General features: G+C 31.0%; 1 protein-coding gene across 1 annotated transcript; it reads left to right on the forward strand.

Annotated features, from left to right (window-relative positions):
- The first annotated feature begins 1,235 nt into the window (after nt 1-1,235).
- Nucleotides 1,236-2,140, forward strand: LOC124419207. Its single transcript, XM_046947821.1, has 5 exons — nt 1,236-1,311; nt 1,386-1,454; nt 1,520-1,582; nt 1,644-1,825; nt 1,894-2,140. Exons 1-5 carry the CDS (start codon nt 1,236-1,238, stop codon nt 2,056-2,058), a joined length of 555 nt encoding a protein of 184 aa, XP_046803777.1. The 3' UTR covers nt 2,059-2,140.
- The last annotated feature ends 12,618 nt before the right edge of the window (nt 2,141-14,758 follow it).

Genomic DNA, 14,758 nt, shown 5'->3' on the forward strand with positions numbered 1-14,758 from the left:
TGATGCGCCTGCCCGATCATTTGTATGTGGGGTAAAAGGTCATAATGCTTTGAATGGATGTAATAAGTGTGATCAAATAGGTAAAAGCGTCATGAAAGTTACCACTTTTTCAACATCTGTTGGAAAATTACGATCTGATGAAGATTTTCGTCAAGAATTGATCAAAATTTTCATCATAAATCTTTTTTAAATAGGGAAATGTCTGTAGAGTCGATAGGTAAAAAGATGATAACTCAATTCCCCTTAGATGTTATGCACCTTATCGATTTAGGAGTGATGAAAAAAATGTTACTAATGTTGTTGAATTCTAAAACTACTGAGTGTTTTATGCTAAAATCTAAAATTGCAATGTCTTCCCTGTTAACCTCCCTGTGTCCTTTTATTCCAAAGGAATTTATGAGAAAACCCAGATCTTTTGACGAAATTGCTAGGTGGAAAGCAGTTGAGTTCCGCCAGTTTGTTTTATACACAGGACTTCTTGTTTTAAAGGAAAGTACGAGTGACGTGTTCTTTAACCACTTTTTATTGCTGTCATGTGCTTACAGGATTATGAGTTGCCCCCTTTTATTCCAATCTAAGAATGCTAGTGCTCATATAATGTTAAATACCTTTGTTCAGAAATTTGGGAATATTTTTGGACTAACAAGCCTAACTTATAATGTACACAATCTTTTGCATTTAAGCCAAACAGTAGAAGAGTACGGCAATCTCTCTTATATAAATGCATATCCTTTTAAAAACTGTATGAAGGATATCAAGAAAGCGGTAAGAAAACCACACCAAATTGAACAACAACTATTTAACAGATTTCCTAAAGTCTCATTATTAAAACCAGATCTATTTACTGGCTATAAAGAAAATTGTAAAGGTGAAATAAGTTCGTTTTCTTCCGATGCAGGATATTTTAGTTCGAATATTCCTGATAATTGTTGTTTACTTGGTAGTGATTGTCCTGGCGAAATATTAAAATTCCTTGAAAATGGTTGTATTGTAGTTAAAGTTTTCAAAAATCCAAAAAACTTCTTTTTCGAGCCAATTTCTTCTCAGGATCTTGGAATTTACCTTCTAAGTCCTGACTCCTTTTATGAAGAAATTTTTAGAACAGATCAAATATACGCAAAATTAGTAAATATTCCGTACAAAAATGAAAGATTGCTAATCCCCTTAGTACACACATATTTTTAAATTAATTGCAATGTAACTATTTATGTATATTATTTCAAATTTTAAGAAAAATGCCTCGCTCCAAAGCAAATGAAAATATTCAAAATTCTATTGAAGAATTAGCTGAAAAAATACATATTTTAAAAGGTAAGTAAAATTGGATAGTATTAGAAAAAATTATCTACATATTCATTAATTGTATTTCACTTATTCTTTTTTAGAAGCTGTTATTACTCAAATTAATATAATTGACATTTCAGACCTTAATAAAAAGTTGAATGTTTTAAAAGGTATAGGTACATATTTGTTTTCAATATTTTTTTCATAATATTTAAATAATTATCCTTCCATTTAGAAATTGTTGAAAGCCAGAAAAATGAAATGGGAGTTTTAAAGGGACAAATTAATGATTTAAAAGGTATTTAATTGTAATTAAAATATTATAAATTGTATTTGATTGTAAGTATACTTTTTCGTAGAAACTATTGTAAATCAAAATAAGGTCATCGTTGGATTAGTATCAGAGGTAAAAACCACGCTAAAATGTTATGTTACACCAGGTCATTCTTCAACAAAATATTCTAATTTATTTCCTGTTCTATCAGAGGGCAAATTGAAAGAAATTGAAGATGAAATAGACGACGAAACAAATTTTGCAATGGTAAGATTATATTATTTGTTAACTTAGTATGTCAATTGATATTGTTATTAACATATACATATTTTTAGGTTTCAACAAAATTCCTTAATAATTTACGTATAGCATTTAGATTAAATAAAAACCGTTACTACAAGAAAAAATGCTTGAAGAGAAAGGCTGGAATTGGTAACACATTTTTAAACAGCGAAGAGGATTCAGATTCGGAAAATGTTGATCCAGGTATAGCTGAATAAAATCATTAAACGTAAGAATCAAAATCAATTTTGTTTTAGAAATTTCTAATTTTATTAAATATCATCTGAATTATAATCCTATGTTTTTAATTAAAATTAAAACTTTGCGAATAAGCATAAGTAGACTTTTTAAGTCAGTTCATTATAAATAATCATTTTATAGTAACTAAACGAATTTATTTTTAAGTATTAATGAATTTTATTATTTATTATTATTATTTTTTATTACTATTGATTTGTTTTTTATTAAAGAATCTACATTTTGTTTTTCTTTGCTTTTGTCGACATTCATTTAATTTTTTAACATAGAATGTATTTTAATTCATTAATAATAATTTCCAATAAAAATAAAATAAACATTTCACACGGATGTTATTATTTCATAGATTCTTAAGAAGCATGAAGAAAGGGTTTCATATAGGTAATACTGTAATAGCTTCACATCAGCTATGAATTCACGTCTTCTGGAAAAGCATTAGGGAGAGCTTTTTGTAAACAATGAAAGAAGTAATGTCATAGAAACATGAAATAAGTGCTTACTTATAGCTGTTACTCACAGCTGAATGTAATGAGTAAAAACACGCTTCATTTTTTAAAAAGTAATGCTTCCAAGTGGGAATTCGCTATATAAAAATCATGCCTTATCGAAGCAGGTTTGTAAGGGAGAAAATAGCTTCGTTCCCTTACAAACCTGCTTGCATGTAAGCTCCAATTTTTACTGGGAGGTGATAGTGTTTTAATTCAAAAGCAACAATATGATAAATATAAAAGTATTTACGATGGTCCATTTATCGTTAAAAAAATCAATGGATGTAACGTAACTGTATATGATAGCAAAACGAAGAAAGAGAAAACAATTCATAAAAATAGAATCCGAATATTTTGAAAATTATTAATTGAAAAAAAACATTTTACCAATATTATAAAAGAAGAAGCTTGTAATTTCAAATATATATTATATTCATTTTGAAAAAGGGAGAAACGCAATATGATTTTCTTTCAAAATTTAAAACAGATATTTGTAAACTTTCAAGTACAATAAATAAAATAAATTATAGTAAGTAAAATATACATGACAAATTATAATTATAAACTTACAAGTTTGAATTTATTAAAGTATTATGATTTTATAAGTAAATGGAAGTAATGTATTTTTAAATTAAATAAAAAAAGCAAGAACTAAACAAGTCTGGTACCTCTTGTTTAATTCTTCCTTTTTTAATATATAAATGGATGTGTAGTGAAAATAAATTACTATTTCCATCCCTGTACAAAATTCAATATTGCAGATCTTAGAATAAGGACTTAAAGAATAATAAAGAATTAAATAAACGAGTCAGTTTAGACTAAACATTCGAACAATGAAGTTGTTATTTAAAATAAGCAGAGTGATGGATCTTTGCAGCATCACCAAAACGACTTGAGCGAATTGTGGAAAGTATACCAACTCCAACATCACAATCAAATTTTAATGAAGAGGAAGCAATAGCGCTTATGTTGGAACTGGGTCTCAGTCGAAATAAGTACTAAATATTAAGGAAAGCTCTGCATGAAAAAGGACACTATATATTACCATCATACAAGGCGATCCAGGAAAAAAACAAACTATCCTACCATCACCTATTACTGTTAATGATGTGGAAGCGTGTATTGATATATCATCTTTGCTCGAAAACACAGCATCAAGAATTGTGTCAGACTTTTCAGAAGACCAACTAAGGAAAATTCATAACTGTGATGTTGTCTTAATGTGTAAGTGGGGATGTGACGGTTTATCAGCACTTCCAGAATACAAACAAGCTTGTGGAAGTCGGACATTAGCAGACTACAAAAGTGTATTTATGCCATCATTAGTGCCATTACGAATTCGTTCATATTCCCTAAATCCATCATCGTCAAGCATCGGAAATTCATTTGAAGATATATGGATCAATACAACTCCGGGTTCAAAAAGTTTTTGTGGACCCATTGGATTTGAATATATAAAGGAGTCAAAGAAAACAACAAAAGATTTAGTGGAATATATAAAAGATGAAATACTTAAATGCAGAGGGCCCATTTGCATAAAAATAAAGGAATTCTCTATTAACGTATCATACTTATCAGCTAAGCTTAACAATGATTGATGGAAAGGTCAGCAATGCCATAACAGAAACGTCTTCCTTCTGGAGATGCTCAATATGTAATGAGAAAAAGTCGCAATTCTCAAATATAAACAAAAGCAGAAGTATTAATGAAGAAGTCCTGTCTTTCGGTATTTCACCACTTCATGCCAGAATACGATTTTTGGATTACTTTTTACACATAGCATACGACCTCAAATATAGAAGTGTGCCAGAGAATCTTACTAAATCAACAAAAAATAATGAAGAATTGAAAGAACTGAGAGCTGCGGAAAAAAGCAGAATCCAAGAAGAATTTAAAGTTCAGATGGGATTAAACATCGACAAACCACTTCCAAGTTGCGGTAGTACAAATGACGGTAATACGGCGAGAAGGTTTTTTTTTGTGATTTTGAAATTACTTCAAAAATAACTGGAATCGACAAGGAATTGCTTCGAAGAGTTAACACTATTTTAATGGCACTGAATAGTAAACATAAAATTAATGGAAATCGATTTGGGGAATATACATCTGAAATTTCAAAATTACTTGTATCTCTGTATCCATGGAGGGAACTAACACCAACAGTACACAAAGTATTGTGTCATGGTCAAATAATAATTTAATCGAATATTCTTCCACTTGGAGAGTTAACAAAAGAAGCCCAGGAAGCGAGGAAGCGAGATTTTAAGCATGTTCAACTATTCAGCTCAAGAAAATGCTCCAGGCAGTCACAGAATGAAGAAATATTTTTAATAGTTTACTTCTATCTTCTAATCCTGTTCTTTCAACTATGCGAAAAAGATGGATTTGTTATGAAACTCTATCATCTCAAAAAAAGGACTTATATTACATTCTGGATATGTATACCGATATGATTATTTTATAGGAAATAAGTAGTGCTACGAATTAACTATATAAGTAGGTTGTAAGAATTAATTGTATTATGTTTAAGATAACAGTTCATATAAATAAGCTATTATACTAACTGCTGATATTGTATTAAATTGTGTTTTATATTTCGGTGGGCGGGAAAGGTGGTTTGTGTGGGGTGATTTAGGTGTTGTTGTGCGTGGCTCATAATAAAATTATAATTTTTTATTGTATATACAATGTTATAGTCTTTAATAAAATACTAAATACTAAAAATAAATAACTAAATAATTTTTAAAAATTGTCCAAATATTTTATTCAACACCAAATGTATGTTCTGTCATACTTAATTCTAAAATATGAAAAAGATGAAATTAAAGGACACAAGTTTAAATGAACATATTTTTGAATGTAGTAGAGATATTGGCTTGTAAAGGGTCGAGAATTTTCATATCTAACTAAAAAATGATATTAAGACATAAATATAGGTGTTGTATGTTTTGATTTGTTTAAGAACTTTTAGAGTTTTGAATGTTTAGTTTTGTGCCTGTTAATCTAACAGGGAATTTCTAAAAAAATTAAGGTCTAAATTTTAGGATTAAGAACTGTGAGATATAATAAAATTTTAATTTTTGTATAAATGAATATATTCCTATCTTTAAAATCTGGCCTTAAAATGTTAAGAAAATATCATATAAATTCTTTTGGGAACAACAACATTTATTAAAATTATTTGCAAAATAATAAGAACATATATTACATAACTTTCTCATTATAGACAACTAGCTATACCCAGTGTGATTCGCTACCCTAATTTTGAAGATTCTAACTGTAATAGTTTTCCAGATGCATAATTTGTAACAATTCGCTAATTTTTCGGATGTTTATAAAAATTTTCGTAAAATCTATGAAAAATTTAAAAAAAATCATATAGTTTCTTAAATATACGAAATTTTTTATTTAATTCATGAAGGAGGTACCCCATTTAAAGTCCGAACGTTATTCTCTAAATGTTCATATGAATTCATGTAGAATTTGAAGATTCGAATTTTTCACAAAAAATTTTAATAATATTGTTCTATTAGTTTCCCATTTAAACGAAATTTTGTATTTAGTTCATATGGGAGGGCCCCCATTGATAGTCCACCCGTTGTTTTCTGAATGTTCACATGAATGTAAAATTTCCAATAGTTTCGCAGATATACGAATTTTTATATTTAATTATATATAAATATTATATAAATATTGTGGTTCTTAGTGCAAAATTCGTAGAATTTAGTTTAATTAGATTCCCAGATAACAAATTCTTGTATTTTATTAATATGAGAGGTGCCGCTTTCCTCATGGATAGTATGCCAATTTATTTCCCAAAATATTTGCATGGTTGTTAAAGTTACTCGTGCAAATTTTAAAGATTCTAATTGTAATAGTTTTCAAGATTAACATATGCTAATCCGCCCACTTTTTGTCCTAAACAATCACATTGACATATAATTCGCTCTGACAAAATTTGAGGAACCTAACTGTTATATTATCTCAAATATACGGATTTAATATTTTCTTAATATGGGCGCGACATCTCGCTCACTTGAAATTTCAAAACGAAAAGTAGCCTATTGCTCCTTCCAGATATAGAGGAACAAACATTGAAGATTTCAAGAATATCCATTTAGTAGTTTAGCCAAACAAACAAACATACATTGATATTTATATACATTAATAAATTGGCAACGAAAATAGCTTTACGGATCTAATTTCTCTTTCATAATTGAAAACTTTTAAGGAAGTTCCATACTCATAATTCTCAAAAAATCCGAATTATACAATTAACAACTTTTTACAGATATTTGGTGCAACGAAAAACCAAGTTTAACAGTTCATAATTTCGGACTTCCAGATATGAGATATGGTGTTAATACGGAAAATTTAAATGTTTTTGGTGCAGCCTGAAACAGATTTTTATTAATCTTGATTTTTCTAGGACTTCCATTTCATTAATCGGTGTTAACATTATTTGTATTTTCTTAATTTTTTAACAGCTTACAAGAAAAAACGTAAAAACAAGATTTTATATAAAATTCAACAGAATACAGTTTGAAAAACGAAAAGCACCCAAGGTTCAATATTATAGAAAATTCAAAAAGTAACTTTTAAAAAATAAAAAAGTACTAAAAAGTTCCCTTTTATGTGTTTTCACCTAATTTCGAATCTACATACTTAATTTCATGTTCGTAGGTTTAAGATTATATAATATTCAAAAAGTACATTTTGCAGAACGAAAAAGTACCAAGCAATCCCCATTGATTTGTTCTCGTATAATCCAGGTTCAAAAAGTACTCTTTGAAAAACGAAAAAATACCAAAAGTTCCCTTTTATGGGGTTTCACCCAGAGTAGGAAGTGCGTTCAAATTGATTTCTCTCTCGAGTGATATTAATTCGAGCGAAATAAATTGTTTACTTTCTTGTGAATTTATCTTTTTTTCTCGTGACTTTTAAATATAAATCTCACGAGTGATATTTAAATTTAAAGAGCGGAGAATAAATTTCTCTCATGAAACTAGTACAAAAAAGTATTTCATGAGTTTTATATTATTGTAAATCATAAGAAAATGAAAATTAACTTTTTTATGTGTGAGTGTGTAAACATACATGTGCATTTATGTATATGCGTGTGTAAACTTTAAAGAGTTATGTTTGCCTGTAGATGTTCGTAAATTTTTAAAATGTGGTAAATTTCCAGAAATTTCACTATGATTTTATGGCTTTTTACGATCTTTGTGCACGTGTGCAAATAGAAATGTCAATTGTTATTGTATTTGAAGTAAAAAACATTTGTATTAAAAAACATTTGTTGATGCAATTTATTTTGTTTTTATACCCTACACCACTATAGTGGGGAGGGTATTATACGTTTGTGCTGATGTTTGTAACATACAAAAATATTGGTCCAATACCCACCTTAAAGTATACCGATCGATTCAGAATCATTTTTTGAGTCGATTAAGACATGTCCGTCCGTCCATCCGTCCGTCTGTCCGGCTGGCTGGCTGTCCATGTAAACCTTGTGCGCAAGGTACAGGCCGCAATTTTCAAGATAATTTGATGAAATTTGGACCAAGCATGTTTTTTGGCACAAGGACGAAGCCTATTGAAAATGGTTGAAATCGGTCCATTATTTCACCTAGCCCCCATACAACCGTACCTCCCGATTTTAACTATCTCTCTAAAAATTGGCACAAATAAGTTTTATATAAGTATAAATGATACTGCAGATTTTCGTAAGGATTGGCCTATATTTGATCCTAGCCTCCATACAAACCCCCCTTCAAAAAATGACTTTAACGTCTAAAATTGACTTGTAACCATTTGTATCGCAATGAAACTCAACAAAACTAACTGTTATTTAGAAATATATCCTTTTCCCAAATTTACCGAGGATCGCCCCATATTTGACCTATATAAAGCCTCATTTAGAAATTTTAGTTTTTTATTAATAAATGGCTTAAATATTTTGGAATTATGGTAATATTCAACCGTTTCTTTACAAAAAATAAAAATTTTATAAAAGTAAAAATTGTAAAAATATACTCATGGTGTAGGGTATCATATGGTCGGCCATGCCCGACTATACTTTCCTACTTGTTTTTTTTCATAAAAATTTACAGGTGAATAATACTTTGAATTTTTTTTTAATTTTTGTATTTTGTAAAAATAATATTATTGTATGTAAATAAAATTGAATTAACAAATTTTTAGTATTAGTATTTTTTCTAATGTAACATCATAATTGCATCATATATGCAAGTTTTTGTATTCCAAATAAACATTTTTATTTTTTAAAACATTTTTGTCGCCATAAACCCTTTTTCTTCGCACACACATCCATCATTCACATACATATGTACGTACATATTACTAAAATTATTTTTTACATAAATCTGGCATTTCTAAACGGCTGATCCGATCGGTATAAAATTTGGCTTAGCCAAGGAGTATTCGAGTTTAAATTTTGAAGATGAACCCCACAAATGCCCCAGGGACGGCGCTGTGGCGGCTCAAAGTAGGGTACCTACGACATGTAAAATTTTTAAACTCGTGCCATTTTTTTGTATTTTTCCAAATACAAAGATTTTTATATTTTCTGAAAGCGCTCGACGAAATCTTGAAAAAACATGATTGGATATCTCTTATAATATCCGAGTTATAGGCATTTAAAAATTTAGTGATACAAAATTTACAATACCTTGGTCCGCCTTTTTTTTAAATACCGGGCGTAATTTTGTACCAAATTTTCCAATAATATACGAAATTTCATTTCGTTGAAAATTTCATTGAGTTTTGTTCATAAATAAAGATTTTGTCATATATTACATATTTGTTAAATTTCTAAAACTATGATTTATATCAAAATTTTAATAGGGTCGCAGATAGCTACAACAATTTAGTCCATATTTATCCCTTAATATAATTTTTAGTTAGATATGGAAATTCTTGACCCTTTTCAAAAATTTCAAGCTAATATCTCATTACATTCAAAAATATGTTCATTTAGACCTGTGACCTTTAATTTCATTTTTTTTCCATATCTTAGTATTAAGTATAACAGAACATACATTTGGTGTTGAATAAAATATTTGGACAATTTTGAAAATTATTTACTTAATGATTTTATTAAAGACTATAACATTGTATATACAACAAAAAAATTATAATTTTATTATGAGCCACGCACAACGACACCTAAATCACCCCACACAAACCGCCTTTCCCGCCCACCGAAATAATACAATATCATCAGTTAGTATAATAGCTTTTTTTATTTGAACTGTTTATCTTAAACATAATACATTTAATTCTTACAACCAACTTATATAGTTAATTCCTATCTTCAAATGAATTTTCGATGCTTGGCGATGATGGATTAAGGGAATATGAACGAATTCGTAATGGCACTAATGATGACATAATTACACTTTTGTAGTGTGACGGTTCAGATTTTGTATTTCATTCACCAAGTATTTTATCCCCCTTATTGCCTTAATTCTGCCCAACACTGAGATTAAAGAATGATCGTCAATAATCATTATCGTGATTGGTTACTTTGTTATTAAACTTTAACTGAACGTATACTTTTCTTTCAGGTTTTAAACTGGGAAGAGTTTAAAGAGAATTGATCCCGTTAGTTCATTTAATAAGTGAAAAGTCAATAAGCATTGAAATCATTCCCTTTAAATAATAAATGGCATGGGTGGAACAATGGATGGTGTGGGCAAGGGATTACGTCATCTAATAATCCCAAGGCTTAGCGATAACAAACATAATTAAAGTAGTCTCAGGTGTAATTAGTATTTTCTCTCCGTCGGTCTGTGTAATGTTAGTTTTCGCACGTTCCGAATATTTTCTGTATGGCAAGGTTTTCTGTGATAGATTTTAGTGGCAAGAACCCCACCCCATACCGGCGAGTCCTAGCTCAAGTGAACGTGCAGCCTCTAAATCATCCCTAACATCAATAAAGAAAAGTTTAAGAAAGATGCCATTACAGAATTGGCGCCCAACGTGGGGCAAAGACATTTATTCCTAGCTTTTTGTTAAAAGTTTAATAACATCTTTTTTCGTATTTAACATCTTCAATGTCTTGCTCTACAATTTTTTTAGTAGGAGAGAATTGGTGATCACTATAGGAGTATTTACTGGAAATATAAGATCAATTGCGAAATATGCATTTTGACTTATCCGTTTTGATAACTATTTTGTTGAGCCATTCTCTAAGTTTAAAATTCATTTGCTGTTTATCAACTGGTGGACTTGTCAATTTTTACATTCGGTTTATAATTGCTCGTGTGAGATTACAACTTTTTTTGTGATTATGTAAATTAGTTGTCCAGCGTTCATTATATTACAATGGATTAATAACAATCCCACAGTTAGGTTATACATGTTATCGTTTCGCCAAATATTAAAACTTACTTTTTGTTTGACCTCTTAAAAATAATTCATGAATATTAGAAAGACAATTTTTAAATATATTACTTAAATTCGTCAATCGTTTACAATCCTTACAAACATGGAAAATCAAACTTGTTCAATTTGTAAAAAATCTTTTGATGGTACATCATTACTTCTGACTAAATGTAAACATATTACTACTTTGCCGTCTGATAATACGTCTTCACAAGGTGCTATACCACGAACCACTTCTGGCGTACAAAGTAGAGCACAAAGACGTAATGCTTCGAACAACCGTTCATTTCATTCTAATAGTAATGTACAAAATTCTACCGTTAATACACCAGACCCCACTTTACAGGAAGAAGTGAATGTTACTCAAATGCGTAATGATATTTCCAAATTACACGAGATGGTGGAACGATTCTCACACCAATTAGATCAATTGAGTCTTAATAACAGTACAGAAACAGCCTGGCGTCGTGAACTCTTTCCTCCTTTGAATGTTCCATCAAACAATCAACATAATACTGGTAGTTCAATTAATCCTCTCTCTGGATTTAATTCCGTATCGTCTATGGCTTTGTCTAATAGCAGTGAAATTTCTAATTTAATGAACAGCTGGAATATTCGTTTCGACGGTAGTTCGTCTGAATTTCCAGTTGGAAAGTTTATTTATGTTATCACTGCCCTTACCTTAGACAATTTAGGTGGAGATTTCAAATAGTTTGTGACCATTTCCACATTTTAGTAGTAGGACGTGCTAAAGATTGGTATTGGCACTATAGACAGACAGTGTCTAAGGTTACTTGGGATCCTTTATGCAGAGCAATGAGAGCTCATTTTTCTGATCATTTATCGGATAATGACATAAAGGAAATGATACGTGAGCGTAAGCAACAAATAGGAGAAAATTTTGAAGATTTTTATACGGCCATACTACGATTGTGTGATAGACTGCAATATCCTTTATCGGAAAATGATATGGTGGAAATGCTGCGCAGAAATTTAAGACCTCAGCTGCGAAAAGAGTTATTTTATTTACATATTCCTTCGGTTAGCTATTTAAGAAATTTATTTCTTCGTAGAGAAAGCTTGACGAATGAATTTGAGAAATCTAATAAGGCCCCTCCAAGAAAAATAAATGAGATTGAGAAAGTGGAGGATGAAGAAATTCTTAGGGAAGATCAAGTTTTTGAAATAGAAACGAATAGGAATATAAACATGCTGGAATTGTAGGAAGTTAGGCCACGGTTTTACTGACTGCTTGGAAGAAAGAACATTGTTTTGCTATGGGTGTGGAAGGGAAAATGTTTATAAACCAAATTGTACCTCTTGTAAAAATTCGGGAAACGGAATAAGGAGCGGCTACCGCTCGAAAACGTAGACACTAATACAATTTTAACATCAACACCAACTTCTAACCATGAATATAATTTTAATAATCCCCATAAATCTGAACTGAAACCTTTAATATCTTACCATATTAGACTTCAAAATTATCTGAATGTTCGAGAAAGAATATTTTGTGAACCCTTTGATTTTCTTACATTTCACAAATGTACTCGTAAACCTCCTAAACGGAATACTCTACGTATGCGATCTTTTTGGCATAATGTATTAAATAACCGTAAATTGTTTCGAATTTCTATAAACACTTTTAGCTCTGTTGATAACGACATACGACCGTATATTAGACTGAGATTATTTGGAATGGATTAATTGGTTTAGTTGACACTGGCGCTTCTATAACTTGTATTTCCGGTGGTGCAGCTAAACAATTTTTAGATGAAAATAGGTCGTTTACCCCTCTTAATGAGTTTGTTGCAGCCGCTGGTGGTTCTAAATATCGAGTTTTAGGATTTGTTGATTTGGAAATCGATTTTAGGAAATTGAGAAGAAAAATTAAGTTTTATATAATTCCTGACCTGAAAAATGATTTATACTTGGGTATAGATTTTGTTAACTCTTTTAACCTTTTGAATAGGGATATTTTTTCAATTAACTTCTTTAGAACGAGAGAAATTTAATAATATCATTGCTTTATTTCCATCGTTTGAACATAACGGGTTAGGAAAGACCAATTTACTAGAACATACTATTGAAATAGAGAAAGACACGAAGCCAGTAAAGCAAAGATATTTTTCAGTATCCCCCGCTATAGAGAAGTTGATTCATGAAGAGGTCGATCACATGCTGGATATGGGTATAATAGAAAAGGCTCCGCCAAACTGCCCATGGAGTAGTCCAGTAACACTGGTTAGGAAGGAAGGTAAATCGAGATTGTGTTTAGATTCAAGACGACTGAATGCGGTGACGGTGAAGGATGCATATCCTCAGCCTAAAATTGATAACATATTATTCCGTCTACCAAAGGCAGAATACATTTCGTCTCTGGATCTAAAACATGCGTTTTGGCAAATACCATTGTCCGCAGAATCTAGAAATTTGACTGCCTTTACTATTCCGAATAGACCTCTATATCGTTTCAAAATAATGCCATTCGGCTTAACGAATGCCCCCCAAACAATGAGCCGTCTAATGGATATTGTCGTCCCGGCTAACTTGAGAAATAGAGTTTTTGTCTATTTAGACGATTTACTCGTATTATCGCTAACATTTGAAGATCATTTGGACCTTTTACTTAGCAGAAATTGCATATCTTTTAAGGAAGGCTGGATTAACCTTGAACATCTCTAAGTGCAATGGTGTAATCAAAACTGACCCGACAAAGATATCATCGATTATAGACTTAGAACCTCGGAAGTCCGTCCGAGAAGTTAGAATTTTCCTAGGTCTTGCCAGTTGGTACAGACGCTTTATTGACAATTTTTCTACTTTGACAGCTCCGATTTCTGACTTGACGAAAAAGACTAAAAGTTTTGCTTGGACAGATGAAGCCCAACATGCTTTTGGAAAGATTAAAGAATGCCTTACAACCGCACCTGTGTTAATCACTCCAAATTTCGAAAAACCGTTTATCATTCAATGTGATGCCTCAAAGCTAGGGATCGGTGGTGTGCTAGCTCAAGAAGACGATGGCATAGAGAGGCCTATATCATACTATTCGTACAAACTTAATAGAGCTCAGAAAAATTATTCTATCACCGAGCTAGAATGTTTAGCGGCGGTGAAGTGTGTTGGCAAATTTCGGGAATATGTCGAAGGACATAAATTTAAAATTGTGAGGGACCATGCCAGCCTTAGGTGCCTGATGAGACAGATGGACTTAAACGGACGACTAGCTCGCTGGTCACTTAAACTCCAAAGTTTTGATTTTGCCATTGAACATCGGAAGGGTAGTCTGAATACTGTACCTGATGCGCTTTCCAGATTATCTTTGAAAGCTATTTCGCCTACCGATGTAGGACCTGAAATTGACATTGAATCAGAGTATTTTGATAGTGACGAATATGTAAAACTTCGAAACAAAATAATGGAAAATAAAACATTATTTCCAGATTTGACAGTTATTGATAGATATGTATATAAGCGTGTGGAATTTGCGAATGGAGATACCGTAAGTGAATCGACGTCCTGGAAACTTTGGGTTCCTCAAGATTTGACAGAGGATACTATAAAAAGAGCACATTGTCCTCCAACCTCGTCCCACGGAGGTATAGGGAAAAAGATTACGTGGGAACTTTTTTTGGCCTTAAATGTCTCTACAGGTTAGAAATTTTATATCTCGGTGTGAAACTTGTAAACAGTCAAAAGCCCCTAACGTTATTTTGAGACCATTAATGGGAGTGAGACCTGTGTCCGAACGTCCTTTCCA

The sequence above is a fragment of the Lucilia cuprina genome, chromosome 4 (assembly GCF_022045245.1).
Source record: "Lucilia cuprina isolate Lc7/37 chromosome 4, ASM2204524v1, whole genome shotgun sequence".
Lineage (NCBI taxonomy): Eukaryota > Metazoa > Arthropoda > Insecta > Diptera > Calliphoridae > Lucilia > Lucilia cuprina.